This window comes from Borostomias antarcticus (genome assembly GCF_949987555.1).
Source record: "Borostomias antarcticus genome assembly, contig: scaffold_77, whole genome shotgun sequence".
In the NCBI taxonomy this organism is placed as follows: Eukaryota; Metazoa; Chordata; class Actinopteri; order Stomiiformes; family Stomiidae; genus Borostomias; species Borostomias antarcticus.
In genome coordinates this window covers 387,461-411,860 of record NW_028175689.1, presented here as the reverse complement: position 1 = coordinate 411,860, position 24,400 = coordinate 387,461, and the positions used below count along the sequence as shown (strand labels likewise).

The window sequence follows — 24,400 nt, the reverse complement described above, 5'->3', positions numbered from 1 at the left end:
GTGGCTCCACTGCCTTTCACCACCGAACTCACGTTATTTACGCCGTAACAATTGGTAAGTAAAGTATTCCCAACTTTCATGATCTCTAAAAAAATCACACATCGCATTATCCATTATAATTGTAATTATAATTACAATTCAGCTTATCATCATTTACTTCATGACTTATCAAAAAGAAAAATAAAAATAAAATATCATTTGACTCTTGACTTATATGGTGGTGTCTTACATTCATCTTCTCCATTTTTGTCAAAGAAATCGTTATGCTTTTCTATCCTACGTCTCTTGGCTAACGTTTCTCTTGCTTCCTTAATGCGATACTCTAAGTTAAGTGCATCACTACTCAACTCATTACGGTGTGAAATAATTGCTCTATATAGCAAATACGCATTTAATGAAATCGCCAGAATTGCTTGGAAATCCATGTATGGTAAGTATAATAAACGAACTAAATTCCACGATTCCTGAAGGTAGCCGGTTCCGACCCACACTAACCAAAGACCAAGAGAAGATAATGTCGTCTTAAATCCTAACTCAAAAGTTGCTGCCATGGGCAGCGCTGGGGTGTTGGTCTTTAATAAATTACCTGCTGCTAACAGTGCTCCTATAGCAGTTCCAGGAATAACAGCATTAATCATTCCTATCAACGCTGCATTAATATAGCTAGAGCCAAGATAGATTATTCCGTCTGAAAATTCTGCTGGGTAGAAAAACTGTATGAAACTGGAATGAACAATACCGAAAGTTATAGTTGCAAGAATACCAGAAATGGCCATTGCAGTCGTTGAACTTATAACACCTACATCTTTAAGTTCTTTTAATTTGGCTCCTAAACTATCTATCTCATCTATGAGCTCAGATTCCTGCATGTTATCGAAATAACAATCGTTCAAGTGTGCCACAGTGGTTGTAGAAAAAAATAAAAACAATAAACATATGGTAAATACTCTTATCGTTACATACATTTTTACATATTCCTCAGATGGATCATCATTGAACATGATTACTACTGTGCCTCATCTAGCTTGGGGAGCCTTGCTACCATGGGCAAGTTCGCGCAGCCATGTAACCAAGCCTTGATACCATTGCTTTCAAATCAAAGCTCCGGTTGAATCGATAACAATATTCAGCAAAGTATCTTGGCAGATGCTTCTGGTTAATACTAAGGTAACTGCCTTTCAGAGAATTTTTACGTGCCAAATTATGGTGTTGCCGCACGTAAACAGCTCATAGCCATCGATTTGTGACCACCACCTGTTACCACTGCGGGATGCTGTGGTCGGCTATTCCTGTGAATACACCGAGGCCATAACTGACAACACTGTAGGCATGATCACCGAGATGCTTTTGCGCCCAGAGTTCCAGCTCATTTTTCCGGAAACTGGTTACCATGCTGAAACGTATATACAATTAGTGATTTTTCTCGTTGGATTGCACGGCGGCAACAACAAAGTTGTGCTTGTTTTCATGACCTATTCCCAGTTTGCCTCCATGTTTTTCACCACCTCAGTAGGAATCATCCATCTGCACATGTCCATGCAGGGAACGGCTGTCATTCAGTTCTTTCATTACCAGCATAAGCTTGTGATTCAAACGCTACAGCATTATAAGAGATTCCCAGCTGTCTCCAGAGCTCTAGGGACGATATGACATTCTTGGTCTGAGTCATTAAAAACATGCCTAGAAACCAAGTGGTAAAAAGTAGCTTGCAGCTGCCAAAATGGTGCCACTGGTTGATGATGTCTGGCGCCGGCAGCGGTTGCACTGGTAGAGATCACGTGGTTTTATGGTGCAATACTACCGGCTGAAACACAGAGGACATTAAAACCCATTCGGCCACCTCCATTTGAAAACCTAGTCTAGACATTGTTGTGCTTGGTCATATTGCTGAAAGAACTCCACAAGGCTCTGCCTTCCTGAAACTTAATTTTATTCTTGCCCATGACGTACCTCCTACTTCGAGGAAACCATGTGTCGTAAGTTCAGACGAGAAGCATGCTTAGGTTAGATGGAAATCAGGTTATGGATTTAGTACTATGAATAATCTAACACAAAACAACTATGAACGAAGACAATAGGAAAAATGGTTAACGTTTATGGGCGTAGTTCTTTTGATACGCCAATGCAGCCGCTAGAACATCATGGTTTTCGATATATCAGGTAACGAAAAATAAACAGTTTTATGGTAATATACCGTCGTCAAACCAATAATAACATGACACCGTTTATTGTGAATGCATCCTATGTCAATACTCACGATTATTCATTCTTCTCACCAGCTCGTGATCATTTATACGCTATCATTAAGCACCTTGATACTTGAAGATCTGAGGAAATCTTGAGTGTTCATCTGCATTGTCGTAGCAAAAGAACCACACCCAACGTCTATAATAGATATAGAAAGCCATTATCGCGTAATACCCCATGAAATCATTAGGGTGTGGTTCCCTTGCTATGATGCCACATTCATTAGTTCCCCATGATTACGAAGGCTAGAGCATTCCTTATGGAAGTTCCCGTACGCCTGCCAATCTCCACTTGAATCCAGTGGACGTAGCTTCAACACAGCCTCTGTCCCTTGTAAACTCCACTTTGCCACGGCTATATCCATACGGCCATTGATCAAATGGCGGCAAGCTCTCTCGATGACCCCACTGGCAATCGGATAGCCAGAATCTAGGGCCTTGTCATAGCAGAGCCTGAAACGGTTTGTTTGAAGATAGTCTGCACACTTAATCAATGGCCTCCAGTTTTGTCAGACCTCTCTTGCTAGCACTTTGACGGATTCCCAAGGCCACCTTGTCAGACTCTACTCTTCGTATCTTCGAGGACCGTTCTGCCACCCAGCTTTCAATAGCCTCATCCACCTTGTTGTGTAAGCAGTGACAGGCTTTCCACAGATATTCAACGTGAGTGCGGCGCTTCAATTTTGGCTACAGCCTTGTATTTTAAGAACTTGAGTCATAGTAATGTTTTTGAAAAGTGCCTAATGCCCCTTCAGAGCCTTTGCCAGCCACTAAAGTACTCAAATCACTATTTTCCTGTAACATGAATATGTACAAAAAGGATTAAGCCAATGTAACGCAAGGGATTATCCCGTCAAACTCCAGTTATTTACGCTGTAACCATTGGTAAGTCAGGTGTTTTAAACTTTAATAACCTCTAAAAAAGCCGAACATCGCGCAAAGGATTGTGAAAAGTACGCTGAGGCCGTGATAGAGAGACGGATAGTCCTTAGATTTACTGGTGACTAGGTTAGGAGCGGTTACGCTCTTAACACAGTTGAACGGACTATTCTAGGCAAGGTCATATGAAACTTAGTCGACGCCGAAATCCGCAACGCCAACAAGGATCAAAGAATATATTATCAATAGGTTAAAGGTTCTTTGGCGTTAATCATCGACAAACAGAATAAAGTACTAAGGAACCCAGTACTTTGGTTCGCACAGCTCTTCATTACCTGTAAGCGACATATACACCACAGCCACAATAGGGGGCATAGAGCTTTTCTCCATCAAGTTCCATTCAATGTGTTTACCTGTGATTTCTTGCAAGCATAAAGGGAAGTTAAATTTGTAGATTGGTGTGAAAATGCCTTGTCGTTTAACTGTATTAGTCACTGCGGTCTCCTTTCTCCTTCGTGTCATCAAATTGATATTGGTTCGACTCTTTTGATACGACAATGCAGCGGCTAAAACATCATGGTTTTCGGTATATCAGATAACGAAAAAGAAACGGTTTTATGGTTATATAACGTCGCCAAACCAATACCAATAACTACATAGGGCGTAGTTCCCTTGCTAAGTCCTTATCCTAAGCAGCTAAAAATAATATTTTAACCGAAGGTGCCTGATCTCGTATCCCACCTTAATACTACGAACGCTACAAAATCCAACTTTTAATGTCATTTTTTTGTTTTGCTCGACAATAGACAGTACGGACGTTAAAAAGATGGCTTTCTGAACAAGGTGCCATTCATGAGCAACTATCCACGTAACTCTGAAAGCAAGTTAGTCTACTCCACTGAGATTGGACGCATTAAGAAAGAAAAAGTCACTGAAGAAAGAGTCGGATACGGCGTTGTCCGTGTTCGATCAGAAGAAAAAGGGCGAGGAGGAAAGGTTGTTACTGTCATCAGTGGATTGCCATTGGGCAGACACGATTTAAAAGCCTTTGCTAAACAGCTGAAGAAGCGGTGTAGCGGTGGCGGTGCTGTTAAAGATGGTAATATTGAGCTGCAGGGAGACCATGTTGATACCATGGTTGATCATCTGAAACAAGAAGGGTTTGATGCTAAAAGAGCAGGGGGATAATTCTGTAGTCTGTTACTCGTAGCCCGCAAAAACACAAGTTGGTTTTGCATGCTACTGGTAATGCTTGTTGGATGCGGCTCTTTTGATACGACAATGCAGCCGCTAAAACATCATGGTTTTCGATATATCCAGTAACGAAACAGAAATGGTTTTATGGTGATATAATGTCGTTAAGCTAATAACTACATAAAACCGGCTATTGTGAACGCATCCTACGCCAATACCCTCTATTATTCATTCTTCTCACCTGATCGTAATCATTTGGACGTTAGCATTCAGTACCCTAAATCCACTATCCAACAAGAGCATGGCACCATATAGAGCTATATCCGGACTGAAGGCAACGAAGCATTGCGCCTTCTCCTCCAATAGTATCTGGATAAACAAGCCAATGATGAGCTGCAGCAATTGTCAGTAACGAGTAGCGCCGGTGAGCATAGACATCACGCTAGAAAAAATACCTCCCAACAACTGACAGCTTGTTTTGTTCTGTCGTAGTCAGGCGTCGCAGTTACAGCCAGCGGAAGCAATCAAGCGTGTTCCCGCTGGATGCTCAGTTAAACCTAAATACTGACAAGTACTCTGATGGCATGAGGGGAAAAATTGTCAGTGATGTAATGGATCGCTCTTATGATCGAACGATTAAACGACATCGAGAGAGTTGTCCAAGTATAATTGGAACACGAGAGTCTATGCAATTAGTAGCTGATACGACTCAAAACTTTGATGCTTTTTACAAACACCGCACAGTTAGTATTGAGCAAACAGAAGACCTGCATATCCTCAGTTTTGACGGTAATGTCCTAGTGATACGCTAGAAATGGTTGAGGGAAGAAACTAGGAAGAACGCGCAAAAGAGTCAGCAGAAGCTGCAAACTGGGATCAGTCCGGGAGAGCAGAAAGATCTCAAACGAATGGCACAAGTAGCCACCGTGTATACAGTAAAACCCAATCATCGAACGGCAGAATCGGTCATGAATATGGATCGGAAGAACGGCAACGTTGTTAAATTCCGTCCTCTAGCCGCGAATAAGATAGTGTCTGGCCAGTGAAAGAGAGGAGAAAACCGCGATAGAAAAAGCTTGCGAGTACACGCTCAGGCTAAATCAGGAGCAGAAACGACAGGGGGGTCATTGTTATTGATGGGCACCATCATCAGCGGCAACCGATCACCTACATTATGACAAAGAAGGGAGTTAAGGCAACCATCACCATGGACTGTATCCAGTGAGTCTGACAAGGTGGACATGGAAATCAGGCCAAGTGCTAGCAAGGTAGGTCTGACAAAACTGTAAGTCATTTATAAGTGTGCAGGCTATCTCCAAAAAACCGTTATAGGCTCTGCTATGACAAGGGGCTGGATGCTGGCTATCCGATTGCCAGTGGAGTCATTGATGGAGCTAGCCGACATTTGATCAATAACCGTATGAGTCTAACCGTGGCAAAGTTTAGTTTGCATGTGGACATAGGCTGTGTTGAAGCTACGCTCTCTGGAGTAAAGTGGAGATTGGCAGGCGTATTGGAACTTCCATAAGTAATGATCTCGCCTTCGTAATCATGGAAAACTACTGAATGTGGCGTCGTAGCAAGGCGACCACACTAATTACCTTTTTGTCCGATTAAGAAAAACCGTCTCTGAAGCTAGAAGCAGAACGCCGCAGCTGAAGTTTATCTCTAATGGTCATACCGAGAATAGTGTCCATGCTAGGAATGCTGAAAATTGAGAGAAAGGTTTGGTTGTACGAGGCAAGTAGCCAGCTATTTAATTTAATGAGCAAAACCAAATTTCCCAGACCGATTTTTGGCCTCAGAATAACTGCATGGATGCAGGAGCTAATGCCCAAGGGCAGAAAAACAACACAGGAGTCACTGCTGCTTAGGCCTATCTATTCTCGGAAAGCCCTATGACCAGTAGATACCTGAAATTACCTGTTCACAGCAAGCATCTATTTTGACCAGATTACCTACTTCATCGTTAGTCCTTTCCGACGAGACGTTATCCAGCATTTGGCCATTCTGCCGAGTAATTATCAGTAACCAGAAGGGTTAAACGCCTGAATTAAAGCAAAGGACACACTGGTCATGGATTCAGAGCAAATCAAAAAAGATCTAACGAATGAGCCGTTCTTTAATATAAATGGCCAGATCCATCAAGAACACAAGAGTTCACCTCAGCCAGCTCATGATCATCGAAAGCTGAAAGGACAGGTCATTGCCCAGCCTTATGAGAAAGGAGTTTTACAACCCACTAAATACCCAGTAGACCCGTGGGGAAATGAGTCGGCATCCATTGAACAACTGCTTTCCTCTGATATCTCCAACCTTGCCACAGCATCGATCAGTGACAAAGTCAAACTGAAAAAGCACCTGTCTGATCTTTATAAACAGGTTCATGAATTAATGACTCTATATAACCAGAGAATACATAGTCTTCTGATGGATAACCGTTTTCTTTACCGGCAGTCCTCAGAAATATCAGCCCTGATGATTCGTGGATTGATGCCTCCACTGGAAGAGATAAAAGCATTGGAAAAATCATTAACCTCAACAAGAAAAAAAGCAGTAGAAAAATCTACAGAACAGTTACAGAAATCCGCAAGTACAGAGCTTGCTAAAGTTGAAAAAGTATTGAAGGATGCAAAACGCCGGATATCCAAATATACCAAACCTCTGAAACCAGCACAGTTAAAGCAGAAACAATTAGATCAACGCCTAGAGCAAGAGGCTGCTGAACTACAACACCAGATTCAGACACCATCACCTGTAGAACCCTTAAACAGCAACATAGCAAACTCAAATGCAATACCAGCAACGAGTAAAACACTATCTGTAAAGGCAGCGTTACCTCAAGAAACCAGTGCCAAGAGTGCTCAAAAAGAACTGTCGGTAGAAGACTTAACATCCAAACAATTAAAAGCGCTCGCAAAGCAACTGGAGAATACCAGCACAGAGGCCAGAAAACGGACCAATCAGGCTATCTTTCATTATGTGGAATCTGAGTATCAGCGCTATGTCCCACTCCGACCATTCCTATCAGTAGCAAGCAAAAAGTGTAATTTACTGTCAATGAATCCTGATAAAGCCTGTAAAGCATGTCATGACGCTATCAGTTTGCTTAAGAACACTTTCACAGCGACGAATGAGGTGTTGAGCAATACACTGCCACTGGACACACTCATCCAGATTGATAAATCTATCAATAGACTGGCTGCATTTGATAAAAAACTCCCCAGCGAAGTATGGCAGCTACTGACAGAGCTTACTCCTCAAGGAGCGGTTGGCAGGTACCACCTATTAAACCTGTTATGCCGTAAACTCCTGCTGGATGGACCAACGGCACTTACTAAAAAAGCCGCACTCAATAAGTTCAAAGACGTTGAGAAATACATATCCTGCTTTCAGGGAGCCACCGAAAACCAAGACTTTGATAAGCAATTCTTGGAGATTTATGGCCATGTATTTACCTCCCAAACCAATCTGAAAAAAACACTAAATACGGTTAATAAGCCCCATGAGTTCAATGCTCTGCTGCAAATATTTAAACGAATAAACAGTAATGTGAAAGTACAGTTATGTGAAGCAACTGAAAAGCTACAGGATATTGGTGATAAGCATAAGTTAGAGAACCTTATCTCTGGCATCAGTGCTTATGAATTTCTTGTTAATGAGCTGACAGATAGAGTATCTTCTGAAATCAGTAGTTTTAGTCTTTCAGAGACAAGCCCAACCCATAAGCAGTTAACACAATCACTGCTGGCAAAATTTTCAGACTATTATAAAGCTGTAGAGTTAGCAAAGAATCAGGGTGGAGAAATTGACAGACAGTATCACCACAACCTTCACGACAATAAGGTGGCCGCCCAGTTAACAAAAGAACTATCAGAGCTTCTAATGAATGCTGAACAGCCTGAAAATGGCCAGCCTAATCGACTAAGCAGCATTTATGAAGAATTGCAGCCAGTTATCAATCAATCACTCCACTCCGATCATATTATAAAATCCTTGGCCAGCTGCAGGGTAAGCATTATTGAAGTACTGCAAAAGAAACAGCTGACTGGAAGTCTGGCAAGCACTGTCATTCAACAGTTCCTTCAGATCCAAAGCCTGCTGGAAAATCCCGAAGCAACGCCTACTTCCGGAACTAGGTTTCAGGCTCCAGAAGAATTGACTGAAGCAATCTCAACACTGAAAAATAGCGCTCCCCCAAAGTGGTATAATCAGCTGTTTACAGGCCAACTTCAGGAACATAGGGAAAACACGCTAGATACAGTTCAAAGCTTTCTCATTGCCTGCCAACAAATCACTGCTGCACCAAAGCAAATAGCCAGTTTTATAGAAGTGATGGCATTAGAGATAAAAAAATGCAACGATGACCCACTCCTTAAGCAGCTTGTTTCAGCAATGGAAATATTTGCTGATCAACTGAAACAGTAACGAAAATGTGAGTGGTCCCATTGTTACGACGTCCCATTTATTAGTTCTCCATGATTACGAAGGCGAGAACATTCCTTATGGAAGTTCAAATACACCTTCCAATCTCCACTTGAATCCAGTGAGCGTAGCTTCAGCACAGCCTATGCCCATTGCACACTCCACTTTGCCACGGTTAGATCTATACGGTCATGGATCAAATGGTAGCAAGCTACCTAAATGACTCCACTGGCAATCAGATAAACGGCATCCAGCGCCTTGTCGTAGCAGAGTTTGGGACGGTTCTTTTGAAGATAGTTTGCACACTTATAAATGGCCTTCCGTTTTGTCAGACATATCTTGCTCGCATTGTGCCGGATTCCTTGGTACACCTTATCAGACTCTCCCCTGAGTATCTTCAGAGACCGTTCTGCCACCTAGCTTTCAATAGCCTCATCCCACGTATCGTGTAAGCAAGATCGACTTTCCATAGATACGCACGTACATGGATAGAGTCCATGATTATAGTTACCTTAACTCCATTCTTTTTCATAATCACGGTGATCAACGTGAGTTAGACGCTTCAATTTTGGCTTCAGCCCTTGAATTTTAATGGCTTTAGGCATAGTGGCGTTTTTGAGAAGTGCCCAATGGCCCCTGCGGAGCCTTTGCCCGCCAATAAAGTACTAAAATCATTCTTTCCCTGTAACATGAATATATATAAAAAGACTGAAGTTTATGCAGCTCAAGGGATTATCTTGTCGAACTCACGTTAATCAGTTTAAGTGTGGTCCTCTTGCTACAACGCCACATCCATTAGTTCTCCATGATTACGAAGGCGAGAGTATTCCTTATGGAAGTCCTAGTACACCTGCCAATCCCACTTGAATCCAGTTAGCGTAGCTTCAACACAGCCTCTGCCCCTTGCAAACTCCACTTTGCCCAAGCTAGATCCATACGGTCATTGATCAAATGGTGCCCAACTCACTCAATGACTCCACTGGCAATCGGATAGCCAATATCATGCGTTTTGTCATAGCCTAGCCTCGGACGGTTTTTTTGAAGATAGTCTGCACACTTATCAATGGTCTACCGTTTTATCAAACCTCTCTTGCTTCCACTTTGCCGGATTCCCCTAGCCACCTTGTCAGACTTTTCCATGAGTATCTTCATGGACCATTATACCATACAGCGTTCAATAACCTCATCACCATTGCCGTGTAAGCAGTTACCGGCTTCCCACAGATATTCCAATACATGGATAAAGTCCTTGATGATGGTTGCCTTAACACCATTACTGTCCATAATCACAGTAAGCAGTTTCCACTGATAGGGTGCCCATAGATAACAATGACCAACTGCCGTTTCTGCTCCTAATCTCGCCTGAGCGCTTCTTCGTAAGCTTCTTATATCACGGTTTCCGCCTCTCTTTCTACACTGGCACACACTATCTTATGTTTGGATGGAGGACGGAATTTAACAACGTTGTCGCTCTTCCGATCCATATCTGTGACTGATTCTGCCGTTCTGGGATTTGGTTTTACCGTATAAACGGTGGCTACCTGTGCTATTTGTCTGCAATCTTTCTTCTCTCCCGGACTGAGCTTGGTTTGTAGCTTCTGCCGACTCTTTTACGCGTTCTTTCGTATTGCTTCCCTCAACCATTCTTGGCGCATCACTAAGTCCTTACCGTCAAAACTGGGGATCTCCAAGTCTTCTGTTTGCTCAATCACAACCTTGCTGTTCGTAAAAAGCCTCAAAGTCTTGAGCCGTATCCGCTACCAGTTGCATAGCCTGTCATTTGCCAACCATATTTGGGCAACTTCCACAATGTCATTTAATAGTTCGATCATAAGAACGATCCATCATATCGCTGACAATTTTCCCCTCATGCCACCATAGTACTTGTCAATATTGAGGTTTAACTGAACATCCAGCGCAAACAAGCTGGATTGCTTCCGCTGGTTGTAACTGCGACAGAACCAAACAAGCTGGTCAGTTGTCGGGAGGTATGTTTTCTGATGTTATTCCCCTGCTCACCGTCGCTACTCGTTCCAGACGATTGCTGCGACTCATCATTGGCCTGCTTATCCAGATACCCTTGGAGGATAAGGCCCAACACTTCGCTGCCTTTTGGCTGTATATAGCTCTCTTATAATGCCATGCTCTTGTTGGAGAGTGGATTCAAGGTGCTGAATGGCAGCGTCAAAATATCACGAGCTGGTGATAAGAATGAAGAATAGATGGTATTGGCTCAGGATGCGTTCACAAGAGAGGGGGCAATGGAATTATTGGTTTGACAACGTTATATTGCCATAAAACCGTCTCTTTTTTGTTACCGGATATATTGAAACCCTTGGTGTTGTAGCGGCTACATTGTTGTATCAAAAGAGCCACACACTTTGTCTTTGTGATGCCCAAACCACTCACCAACCACCTTCATTGTGATGGCTTTACTGTCCGATAGTTTTGGTAGTAAGCCCCTGCTGAGCGAGGCTACCGGGAAGAGTTCTTTAAGCAAATCATCGATCAAGCAGTAACAGCAGTAACAGCAGTAACAGCAGTAACAGCAGTAACAGCAGTAACAGCAGTAACAGCAGTAACAGCAGTAACAGCAGTAACAGCAGTAAACAGTGTGATAAAATTTTCAATTCTTGGCTGAAACCATCTTCATTGTGGACTGCTTTAAATAGCAGAAAGTAGGTTCAGTCATGCCTTATTAAATCGACTGAAAAGTAGAACATCGCGTTTTAATTAAAAACTGCATCAAGCTTGACTTGGATTAAGTCAATCATTTTCACTCTTTAAATATCTGTTGTATATTCTCATTCTAGCTTACCCAACCTACAGTCAACCCTTATCTAATGAGGCAATACAGTGAATAACTCTACTGCTCTGGACCACCTACCAGCATCCAAAGATCTGGTTGCCCTGCAACAGCAACTGGCAAACACCAACCTGAGAAACCTGTTTGCTGAAGACCCAACTCGATTTGATCGCTATACCATTGAAGCTGCAGGCCTGTTGCTTGATTACTCAAAGCACCTAGTTAACGACTATGTAATGTCATCACTGGTTAATCTGGCAGAACAGGCAAACCTAGCCCACACCCGCGAAGCCATGTTTAATGGTGAAAAGATTAATTACACCGAAAATCGCGCGGTTCTTCATACGGCATTGAGAAACTTTGGTGACGTCCAGGTCATGGTGGATGGTGAAGACATTATGCCCATGATCAGAGACACCCGTGCCAGCATGAAAGCCATGACTGAGCAGGTACACTCTGCCCAGTGGTTAGGTCATACCGGCAAGCCTATCAATAATATTATCAATATTGGTATCGGTGGTTCTTATCTGGGTCTGAAAACTGCCATTAATGCCATGACGCCTTACCATGTCAAAGGGTTTCAGCATCACTTTGTAGCTAATATTGACCCGAATGAGCTCTCTGAAGTTCTACGCCGTATTGATCCGGAAACAACGCTGTTTATCGTTGCCTCGAAATCCTTTGTTACTCTGGAAACCATGCAGAATGCACAAGCTGCCAGAGCTTGGATGATTGAAAAAGGTTGTGCTGAGGAGGATATTAGCAAGCACTTTATAGCCATCTCGACCAACCTGAAGGCTATTTACCAGTTTGGGATCACCCAGGAGAATACCCTTCCGCTGTGGGATTGGGTAGGCGGTCGTTATTCCCTGTGGTCAAGCATCGGCCTGCTGATTTCCATGGTTGTTGGTTATAACAACTTTGAACGTTTGCTGAAAGGTGCTGAAGCCATGGATCAACACTTCTGTTGTGCTCCTATGTCTGAAAACATGCCGGTTATTGCAGGCTTGCTTGGTGTCTGGTACCAGAACTTTATGGGTGCTGAGTCCCACGCTGTGATTTCTTATGACTATTTCCTACGGGATTTACCAGGTTATCTGCAGCAGGTAGATATGGAAAGTAACGGCAAACGTACCCGTAAAGATGGCAGTACTGTCCCTTACCAGACGGGCTCAGTTATATGGGGGGGCACTGGCACCAATGACCAGCATACCTACCACCAGCTGCTGCACCAAGGAACGCGACTGATTCCTGTGGATTTTATTGTGCCAGCCACAACCAATAACCCTATTGGCGAGCAGCACACATGGCTGTTTATCAATGCACTTGCACAGAGCCAAGCCATGATGCATGGTAAAACACTGGGAGAAGTACGGGATGAGCTTTATGCTGCAGGCATGAGTACTACAGAGGTTGAGCAATTGGCTCCTCATAAGGTGATTCCTGGAAATCGACCAAACAGCATGATTGTTCCTGAGAAGATTACACCGGAGACCACTGGCGCCTTGATTGCCATGTATGAACATAAGGTATTTGTTCAGGGTACCATCTGGCAGATTAATTCTTTTGACCAATGGGGTGTTGAGCTCGGTAAGGTGCTTAGCGACCGCCTGATGGCGAAGATTCGTTTCAAGGAAGACACTACCGACCAAGACAGCTCAACAAATGGATTGATTAAGCGCTTCAAGCAGTTTAATCCGTAGACGTTCCATACCAGGCTATCAGCCTATCTGCTCAGATAGGCTAGGCTATTTACTGAATATTCCCTTCCATAACAGCAAAATGCTCATCATTAAAATTAGCCTGAAAAGAGCGTAAGTCAGTTATTCTAGGCTTTTCGTTCAAAAATAGTTTGAGTGCGGCTCTGTTGATACGACAATGCAGCCACTAAAACATCATGGTTTTCAATATACCCGCAACGAAAAATAGACGGTTTTATGGTTATATAACGTCGTCAAACTAATAACTCCATAACTACCTCTCTTGTGAACGCAGCCTGCGCCAATACCATCGATTATTCGTTCTTCTCACCAGCTCGTGATCATTTGTACGCTATCATTAAGCACCGTTAATCCACTCTCCAACAAGAGCATGGCACCATAGAGAGCTATATCCAGACTGAAGGCAACGAAGTGTTGGCCTTCTCCTCCAATGGTATCTGGATAAGCAGGCCAATGATGAGCCGCAGCAATCGTAGGCAATTGGTAGCAACGGGGAGCAGAGAGGTCACCTCAGAAAACATACCTCTACAACTGACTAACTTGTTTCATTCTATCTTAGTTACAGCCAGCGGAAGCAGTCCAGCGTGTTTCCGCTGGATGCTCAGTTAAACCTCAAGACTGACACGTACTCTGATGGCATGAGGAAAAAAATTGTCAGAGATGTGATGGATCGCTTTTATGATCGAACGATTCAACGACATCGTGAGAGTTGCTCCGGTATAGTTGGAAAACAACAGGCCATGCAACTGGTAGCTGATACGGCTCAAGACTTTGAGGCTTTTTACGAACAGCGCAAGGTTTGGATGGAGCAAACAGAAGACCTGCAGATCCTCAGTTTTGACGGTAAGGACCTAGTGATGCGCTAAGAATCGTCGATGGAAGCAACACGGAAGAACGCGCAAAAGAGTCAGCAGAAGCTGCAAACCAAGCTCAGTCTAGGAGAGAAGGAAGATCGCAAACGCATGGCACAGGCAGCAACCGTGTATATGGTAAAACCCAATCCTCGAACGGAAGAATGATCATGGATATGGATCGAAAGAGCAACAACGTTGTAAAAGTCCGTCCTCCCGACATGAATAAGAGAGTATGGGCCAGTGTACAAAGAGAGGCGGAAACCGTGATAGAAAAAGCTTTCGAGGAAGCGCTCAGGCTAGACTAGGAGCAGAAACGGCAGTTGGTCATTGTTATTGATGGGCACCATCATCAGCGTAACCGAATACCTAAATTATGAAAAAGAATGGAATTAAGGCAACCATCATCATGTATTTTATCCATGTACTTTAATATCTGTGGAAAGCCGGTCACTGCTTACACGATAAGGTGGATGAGGCTATTGAAAGTTGGGTGGCTGAACGGTACTTGCATATACTCATGGAAGAGTCTAACAAGGTGCTATGGTAATCCAGCCAAGTGCGAGCAAGATAGGTATGACAAAACGGGAGGCTATTAATAAGTGTGCAGACTATCTTCAAAAACCCGTCGCCTAGACTGCTATGACAAAGTTCTGGATGCTGGCTATCAGATTGCCAGTGGAGTCATTTATGGAGCTTGCCACCATTTGATCAATGACCGTATGGATCTAACCTAAGCAAAGCGTAGCTTGTAAGGGGCATATGCTGTGTTGAAGCTACGCTCACTGGATTCACGTGGAGATTGGCAGGCGTATGGGAACTCCCATAAGGAATGCTCTTGCCTGCACAGTTATGAAACCTAATTAATTTGGCGTCGTAGCAAGGTAACCACACCAAAATGGTTTTGGTGCGGCTCTTTTGATATGACAATATAGCCGTTAAAATATCATGGTTTCCAATATCTACGGTAACAAAAAAGAGATGGTTTTATGGTGATATTACGTCGTCACACCAATAATTCCATAACACCGGCTCTTGTGAACGCATCCTGCGCCAATACCATCGATTATTCATTCTTATTACCAGCTCGTGATCATTTGAACGCTATCATTCAGCACCTTTAATTCACTCTCCAACAAGAGCACGACACCATAGAGTGTTATATCCAGACTGAAAGCAACGAAGTGTTGTGCCGTCTCCTCCTAGGGTATCTAGAGCAGGCCAATGATGAACCGCACAATCGTCGGTACCTAGTAGCAAAGGTGAGCAGAGAAATAACGTCAGAAAAAATACTCACGACAACTGACCAGCTTGTCTGATTCTGTCGTAGTCAGGCGTTGCAGTTACAGCCGCTGGAACACGCTGGATGCTCAGTGAACCCTCAAGACTGACACGTACTCTGATAGCATGAGGAAAAAAATTGTCAGCGATGCGATGGATCGCTCTTATGATTAAACAATTAAACAATTAAACAATTAAACAATTAAACAATTAAACAATTAAACAATTAAACAATTAAACAATATAGTGATAGTTGCCCAAGTAATTGTCAAACGACAGGCTATGCAACTGGTAGCTGATACGGCTCAAGACTTTTAGGATTTTTACGACCAGCGGTTGGTATTGGCAAACAGAGGATCTGCAGATCCTCTGTTTTGACTGGAAGGACTTAGTGATACGCTCGTAGAGTTGAGGGCAGAGCCTAGGAAGAACGCACAAAATAGTCAGTAGACACTGTAACCCAAGCTCAGTAAGGAAGAGAAGAAAGACCGCAAACGAATAGCACAGGTAGCCACCGTTGATACGGTAAAACCCAATCCTCGAACGGCAGAATCGGTCATGGATATGGATCTGAAGAGCCACAACATTGTTAAATTCCGTCCTGCCTCCAAGAATAAGAGAGTGTGGTACAGTGTAGAAAGATAGGTGTAAGCCGTGATAGAAGAAGATTTCTAGCAAGCGCTAAGGCGAAATCCTGAGCAGCAACGGCAGTGTGCCATTGTTATTGATGGACACCATCATCAGCGGAAACTGATTACCGTGATTATGAAAAAGAAGGGAGTTAAGGCAACCATCATCATGGACTTTATCCATGTACTTGAATATCTGTGTAAAGCCGGTTACTGCTTACACGACAAGGTGGATGAAGCTATTGCAGAACGGTCCCTGAAGATACTCAGGGGAGAGTCTAGCAAGGTGGCTAGGTGAATCCGGCAAAGTGCGAGCAAGAGAAGTCTGACAAAACGGTAGGCCATTGAAGTGTGCAGCCTATCTTCAAAACAACCGCCCTAGGCTCTGCTATGACAAGGCGCTGGATGCTGGCTACCCAATTGCCAGTGGAGTAATTGATGGAGCTTGCTGCCATTTTATAAATGACCGTATGGATATAACCTAGGCAAAGTGTAGTTTTCATGCCCCAGCGGCTTTGTTGAAGCTACGCTCACTGAATTCAAGCGTAGATTGGCAGGCGTATTGAAACTTCCATAAGAAATGCTCTCGCCTTCGTAATCATGGAGGACTAATGAACTGGGCGTGGTAACAAGGAAACCACACTCTTAGTATAAATGATGTGCCAAGATTGAGATTTTAGATAAGGTCATATTCTTTTCAGGAAAGCTTACTGCAATCTCAGCTACAGCACAGGGGGTGGTAAATACCATATTTGAGGATTGTTCTCAATTAACGGCAGTTCGACGTTCAAAAAGTCATTGGTACACCTTCCTGTTAGTACCGAAACATGAATATGTGCCTTTCTGGGCTGCCGTACATAGGTAATCAATCCTGCCATCAGGTTTACAGCACAGTTCAATAGTGAACTGTGTTGAGTATGTTCGATCTGAAAAATATTCTTCACCTGATCATTTACTCTTTCTATTACTGCTCGTTTCCTCAACATCACTCTATCAAAGGCCTTCAGCTCTTTTGGCTTCATATTTTCCCTGACTTGAGTTACCAAGTTCAGGCCTTCATCCTGCAACCAAGCTACCAACTTCTCAGCAACATAGCTCTTATCTCCATAAATCCAGCCAGTTAACTCTCCAATGAGATCTGGTTCTGGTTTACGGTCATCGGTGTTAGCCGTTGTCAGGCAAAATGATATAATTTCTCCAAAATGGTTAATGGTAAAGTGTAACTGAAAACCAAACTGCCAACCTGTAGACGGCCCCCACCTTTAGCCTCTTCACAGAAGACCTTGTGGCTGTTGATCCTATGGCTGTCACCGACAACTATGGGCGTCTAATCAATAAATGACAGGCCAGTTAGTTGTCCTATGCACTGATACTTTAGATAAATCGTCAGTAGTATCAAAGCCTGTTTCATGAGTTCTACAAAACGATTGTAGGATACTAGGTTCTGGAAATAGTCTGATTTATGTTGTGTGAGCAGTAGCTGGTAATAGTGCTTGAAATTGCAAAAGGCACTCTGATGTACATAGATGATTATGGTCATTATTTCACTGTGCGGTAACCTAGATATAACTGGAGGCTTTTTTGCATGACAGATTAGTTGCCTATGCCGTTGCGATTCAAATGTTATGCAGAAATCATACCCATCACATAATACACAGACAATAGACACGGGAGCCTCCAGTTCGTTATCTATGGTTTGGTATCCGAAAGATAGCTCAGTGGCTGTGGCTAATCTGTCTTTCATTATCGAACGCATGCCGATTAGCTACTTTAACATACGGCTAATAGAGAACAGGAGCATGAAGATGATTTATTTAGCGTTTGTGTCTTCTGACCGGTACAGATGCTCATAGTCGGGCAATGAGTATTCAGGGTGATCCTGCTCCAACTTGGCCAACTCTTCCTCGAGAGATGACATCTCACTTTCCGGAGAAGAAAGCTCACAGCTCAGCTCAGAGAATTTGGATTCTAACATAGAAAAATCTTGGGCATCCTTAAACTCCTCAGCACCAGACACCGCAGCAGCCTCATCAGTAGCATGAGCAGTCTGTTCCCCACATTCAGGTGCCGGCTCAAAGCATCCAGAGCTAAGTCTTGCATCCAGTGAACCAAGGTCAAGCGTGGGGAGTTCTTTTTCTGAAGCAACCAAAGACTCTTTGAGCTGTGGCTCTTCCGTTGCTGACTCAGTTATAACATGATTTTCAGGAACATAAACCTGTGCAACTTTCTCAAGCTCACCCATGTTATCATACGTGTTGTTGTCAGCAGCAGAACTTCTAGGAAGCGGCTCAACAAGTTCTGAAGCTATTGAGTCGGAAGTGACAGACTCTGGAACAGAATCTACCTCATCATCAATAGCGGTCGCAGGAACATGCTTTCCGGCTGAACCAGCGGTTTGGGCAGTCTCTTCAACAACAGTGGAAGAACGCTCTTTCCCCATAGCCAGTGCGGCCTGATAAGACTGTTGTGTTTCTGCTTCAAAAGCCAGCAGCTCTTCCGTCTCAACCAGTTCCAGATCCGCGGTTTCCAAGGTCTTGCTAGGTAACTCTTTCTTCACCCGAACACCTAGCGCTAGGAACTGATCAGCTTGGGCAATCAGGTTGCCACGGCCATGCTTCAGCGTACCCATAGCTTCATCATATGTGCTGCGGGCATTCAGCAGCTGCGTATCCAGTTTCTCCATCTTCTCAACAAAGACACGCAACTTGTCGTATACTTGGCGGCCTTTGTCAGCCAGCTTACGGGTATTAGCATTTTGACGCTCAATGGTCCACAGGTTGGCAACGGTCCTTAGTGTTGCCAACAGCGTTGTGGGAGTCACCACGACAATACGCTTTTCAAATGCTTCATTGAACAATCCTTGGTCATACTGGAATGCGGAAATAAACGCAGGCTCAATAGGCATGAACATGAAGACGAAATCCGGAGCTTTGATCTCGGGCAGGCTGGGATAGTCTTTCTGGCTCAGGCTGTTTATGTGGTTTCGAATACATTGAATATGACGTACCATGGCCGCATCACGGTCAGCATCTGTTTCTGCACTCACGTAAGCCATATAGTCCACTAGGGACACCTTAGAGTCGATAATCAGGTGTTTGCCTGCCGGCAGGTGAACAATAAAGTCAGGACGCTTATTCTGACCATACTCATCTTTGAAGTTGGCGTCACGCTCGTACTCTTGGCCTTTGATCAGACCACTACTGTCGAGAATGGTCTCAACCTGCATTTCACCCCAGTTGCCCTGTAACTTTTTATCGCCCTTCAGGGCCTTGGTTAGGTTTTCTGCATCATCCGTCATTTTGCGGTTAAGCTGATGTATCGTTTCAAGCTGCTGCTTAAGTGCCGCACGGCTTACACTGTCTTCTAGGTGAGCTTCTTCCATTTTATTACGAAACTCACCCAGTTGTTCCTTGAAAGGAGCCAGTAGTGAATGCAGCTGCTCATGGTGCTGGTCGGAAAGCACCTTGCCTCTGGCTTCAAAGATATCGTGAGCTAGGTGTTTGAATTCCTGTTTGAGGGCTTCCTTGTTTTCCTGAAGCTGTATCATGGCTTTTTGGTTTTGACTCTGTTGCTCTTCAAGGCGAGTTTCCAGTTCCTTTACCCGTTGCTCAGACTGACCCCGCACAGCCCGCTCGGACGCCAGCTCTTTAACCATTTCCTGAAAGTCCCTGTTTTTTTCAATGTCACGCTTTCTCTCTGAAATCAGCATGGCTTCCAAGCGTCCAGCCTTGACCTGATGCTGGCTTACTTGCTCACCAAGTCGCTGAGTCTCTGTATTGAGCCTAGAGTGGCTCTCCTCCAGCTCACTCTGCAATACAGCCTTTTGCTCGACCAGTTCACTTTTAAGAGCCGCCTTCTGCTCTGTCAGTTTGGAGAGCTGCAGTTGCTGGCTATCCACTTCACGATCCATCTGCAATTGAAGGCGCTGTTGGGTCTGTCGGCTGACCAACCACGCCAATGCAAATGACAACAGCGAAGCTAAAGCAACTACAACCATAGCAGTAAGCGTCATGAAACGGTCTCTCTGAAATTACACTGAAAACCTTTCGACAGGTTCGTCGAGAAAAAAGTTCATGTCAATAGCCAGAAATCATGCCAAAGACTTGATTAGCAACATTTATAGCTGGAGAAAAGGCTAAAGGAGCCGTGAAACCAGTCCTTTGAAGCGAAGAGGGCCATCCGTAGCAATCAAGCAGATACAGCCTTCATTGGTGTCCGCTACGGGTTGATGAGCTATACCGATCGTGGTCGACATCTGTAACATCGCCAGCACAGAATCGCCCCAGTTCATCCATACATGACACCTTCAGCGACAGAGTCAGCTCATAACCACTGTTACCTCTAGACGGCATAAGGTGCCAAGAGCAATTTTGCGCAACCGTAGCTCAACGTTAGTTAGACGAGATGCCCACTTGCGCTACATAGGCTTCAGCCCTTTTGCACATATTCATGTTACAAGAAAAGATTAATTTGAGTACTTTAATTGACTGGCAAAGGCTCAGAATGAGCCTTTAGGCACGTTTCAAAAAGCATCACCACGCCACAATCTCTTAAAATTCAGGGCTTGTAGCCAAAATTTCAGCATTTAACTCACGCTAACTTACCTTGTGAAACTAGCAGAATACATTGTTTCATCCCATGAGCGAAGGTTTGCCAATGCAGGTCGCTGAACCATTGACCTACCAGTCAGTGAACAAAGTGGTGCAGGGATGCCTCCTCCAGTAATGACTACTATTGCCACTGGCTCTGATAGGCTCTCTTTGAACGACTAACCCAGCACCACGTCTAGGAAGCTTTGCGAAACGGACTACACAGGTTCCTGTTCCATCAGGCCCAGCCAAATTTGCTCAGCATTCACAATCATTCCGAGGCGCTGATAGCAAATTGGTGCGGCTCTTTTAATACGACGACGCAGCCGCTAAAACATCATGGTTTTCGATATATCGGTAACGAAAATGATCCGGTTTTATGGTGATATAATGTCGTCAAACCAATAACTCCAGAACGCTGCCTCTTGCGAACACATTCTACGCCAATAACCTAGATTATTAATTCTTCTCACCAGTCGTGATTATTTGGACGCTATCATTCAGCACCTTGAGTCAACTCTCTAACAAGAGCATGGCGCCATAGAGAACTATTTTCAGACTGAAGTCAACGAAGTGTTGTGCCTTCTCCTCCAAAGGGTATCTGTATAAGCAGGCCACCGATGAGCCGCAGCAATCGTCGCCAACTGGTAGCGACGGTGCGCAGAGGAATAACTCTGGGGTGGTTCCCTCGCTACGACGCCACATTTATTAGTCCTCCATGATTACGCCGGCGAGAGGTATTCCTTATTAGGAGTTCCAATATCCCTGCCAACCTCCACTGGAATCCAGTGAGCATAGCTTCAATACAGCCTCTGCCCCTTGCAAACTCCACTTTGCCCCTGTTAGATCCATTCGGTCACTGATCAAACAGCGGCAATCTCCCTCAATGACTCCAATGGCAACCGGACAGCCAGCGTCCAGCCCTCATCATAGCATAGCCTAGAACGGTTTTTTGAAGATCGTTTGCACACCTATCGATATCCTCCAGTTTTGGAGGACCTATCTTGCTCATATTTTGCCGAATTTCCTTGGCAACCTTGTCATACTCTTTCCTGAGTATCTTCAGGGACCGTTCTGTCACCCAACTTTCAATAGCCTCATCCCCCTTGTAATGTAAGCAGTGACCGGCTTTTCACAGATATTCAAGTGCATGGATAAAGTCTATATCGAGGGGTGCCTTAACTACCTTCTTTTTCATAATCCCGGTAATCAGTTTACGCTGATGAGGGACCAATCAATAACAATGAGCTACTGCCGTTTCTACTCAGGATCTCGCCTGAGTGCTTCCTCGAAAGCTTCTGCTATCACGGCTTGCACCTCTCTATTCTACACTGGCCCGCACTCTCTTATTCATGGAAGGAGGACGGGCTTTCACAACGTTGTCGCTCTTCCGATCTATATCCATGGCCAATTCTGCCGTCCGTGAATTGGGTTTTACCGTATAAACGATGGCTACCTGCGCCATTCGTTTGTGATCTTTCTTCTCTCTTGGATGAAGGCTGGTCTGCAGCTCCTGCTACTCTATTTGCGCGTTTCCCCGTGTTACTTCCCTCAACCATTCTTGGCGCATCACCAAACCCTTACCCTCAAAACTAAGGATCTGCAGATCTTCTGTTTGCTCAATCACAACCCTGCGCTGTTTGTAACAAGTACAAAAGTCTTGAGCCGTATCCGCTACAGTTGCATAGCCTGTCGTTTTCCAAACATATCAGAGCAACGGTCACGATGTTGTTTAATCATTCGATCATTAAAGCAATACATCACGTCGCTGGCAATTTCCCCATCATACTATCAGAATACTTGTCAGCATTGCGGTGTAACTGAGCATCCAGCGAAGACACACTGGATTGCTTCTGCTGGCTGTAACTGCGATGCATGACTACGGCAAAACCAAACAAACTAGTCAGTTGTCGGGAGGTATTTTTCCTAACGTGATCCCTCTTCTCACCGCGCTACCAGTTCCCGACGATTGCTGTGGCTCTCCATTGGCCTGCTTATCCAGATACCCTTGGAGGAGAAGGCACAATACGTCGTTGCCTTCAGTCCGAATATAACCCTCTTATTGGTGCCATGCTTTTGTTGGAGAGTGGATTCAAGGTGGTGAATGATAGCGTCCAAATGAGCACGAGCTGGTGAGAAGAATGAATAATCGATGGTATTGGCGTAGGATGAGTTCACAAGAGACGTGGTTATGGAATTATTGGTTTAACGACGTTATATCACCATAAAACCGTCTCTGTTTCGTTACCTGATATATCGAAACCATGATGTTTTAGCGGCTGCGTTGTGTAGCAAAAGAGCTGCACCCAATGTCTTTTACCGCTTGGTCAGGAAGATTCAGGAAAATGTCAATGGGAGGGGGATGGTGAAAAGCAGGTACAAGATAACCCATACAACTCAGGAAGTAGTAGAAGTTTAGTTCATCCAACCACTAACTGGAGCTTAGCCATGATTATGCGAGTATGACAAAGAATTGAGACCATAATTGAGCAGCTTGCAGAGCCATTTGAAATTGCAAAGTGCCGCTGTATTTGACCTATCTAATAGCCCTCAAGCTGCTGGCACACAATAGCGATTCATATCTGAATACCGTGTCATGGCGCCTGCTAATACAGGTTTGGAACTTATATAGCGCCGGTTAGAAAAACAGTAGAAAGGCGAGTCTGCTTTTTGGTGGCTATGCTGGACTTACGATTGTTCAATAAAGAACGATCGATCAATCCCTAAGTCGAACTCCGTGGTTTATATGGCTAGGGAACTGTCAATTTCCTATTAAAGTGCTACGCGCGGCTAGGTGGATTGAAAGTCAAAACTTGTATTGACAGCTCTGAGAAAAAGTACATACTCATGCGGTTTTTATGACATATAGTTTTACTATTCAGGTTAACGTGTTATTTCTACAAGTTTCTTAGACCAAATATCCGGCACTTCTCAGTACTTGAAAACCATGTGGATGTGATGTTTGGGAGAGGTTGCCAGGTGGTTCTTACCGAAGTATACTGATGAACACTTTGTTAATGCGGGGTGGAGCAGCTTGGTAGCTCGTCGGGCTCATAACCCGAAGGTCGTTGGTTCGAATCCAGCCCCCGCTACCAAACCCACAAAACCCCCCTTCCCGGGGTTTTTTATTTAGGTAGCGAGTAATTGTGATGCGTGGTGACTGATAAGGTCATTGTGCAAATGAATGGGGCTTTATAGCCCTTTTTTTGTTTTTCAGCAGGTATTCAGTCGTGACAGGTAAGCAGTCGCAGCTGGAGGCACTTATCGAGCCGATCGTAGAGTCGCTTGATTACCGTCTCTGGGGTATTGAGTTTATTTCCCGTGGGCGGAATTCGCTGCTTAGGATTTATATCGATGCAGCAGATGGCATTGCTCTGGATGATTGCGAGAAAGTCAGTCGCCAAGTAAGTGCCGTTATGGATGTAGAAGATCCAATTGCGGACGAATATACCTTGGAAGTATCTTCTCCTGGATTGGACAGACCGCTGTTTCGGCTTGAGCAGTATGAGATAATGATTGGCCACATGGTCAGTTTGCGCCTGAGAGTGCCTTTCCAAGCCCGTAGAAAGTATCTGGGCATCATCAAGGGAATTGAAGATCAGAATGTCGTTATAGAGGCCGATGGCCATGAGATTCTGCTGCCTGTCGAGAGTATCGAGAAGGCGCAGGTGATACCAAAGTTCGACTGAATTATCCTTCAGGCTGAGCGGATATTCCGGTTAACGCCCAAGGGTGTCTTGGCGTAGCCATGGACTGGTTCAGCATAGGCGAGGCAGAGT

General features: G+C 44.2%; 1 protein-coding gene across 1 annotated transcript; it reads left to right on the top strand.

The window, feature by feature from the left end:
- Nucleotides 1–12,248: 12,248 nt before the first annotated feature.
- Nucleotides 12,249–13,253, top strand: LOC311329318 (glucose-6-phosphate isomerase-like; the record flags this gene model as incomplete). Its single annotated transcript, XM_084463178.1, has 1 exon — nt 12,249–13,253. One exon carries the CDS (start codon nt 12,249–12,251, stop codon nt 13,251–13,253), a length of 1,005 nt encoding a protein of 334 aa, XP_084319304.1.
- Nucleotides 13,254–24,400: the final 11,147 nt, after the last annotated feature.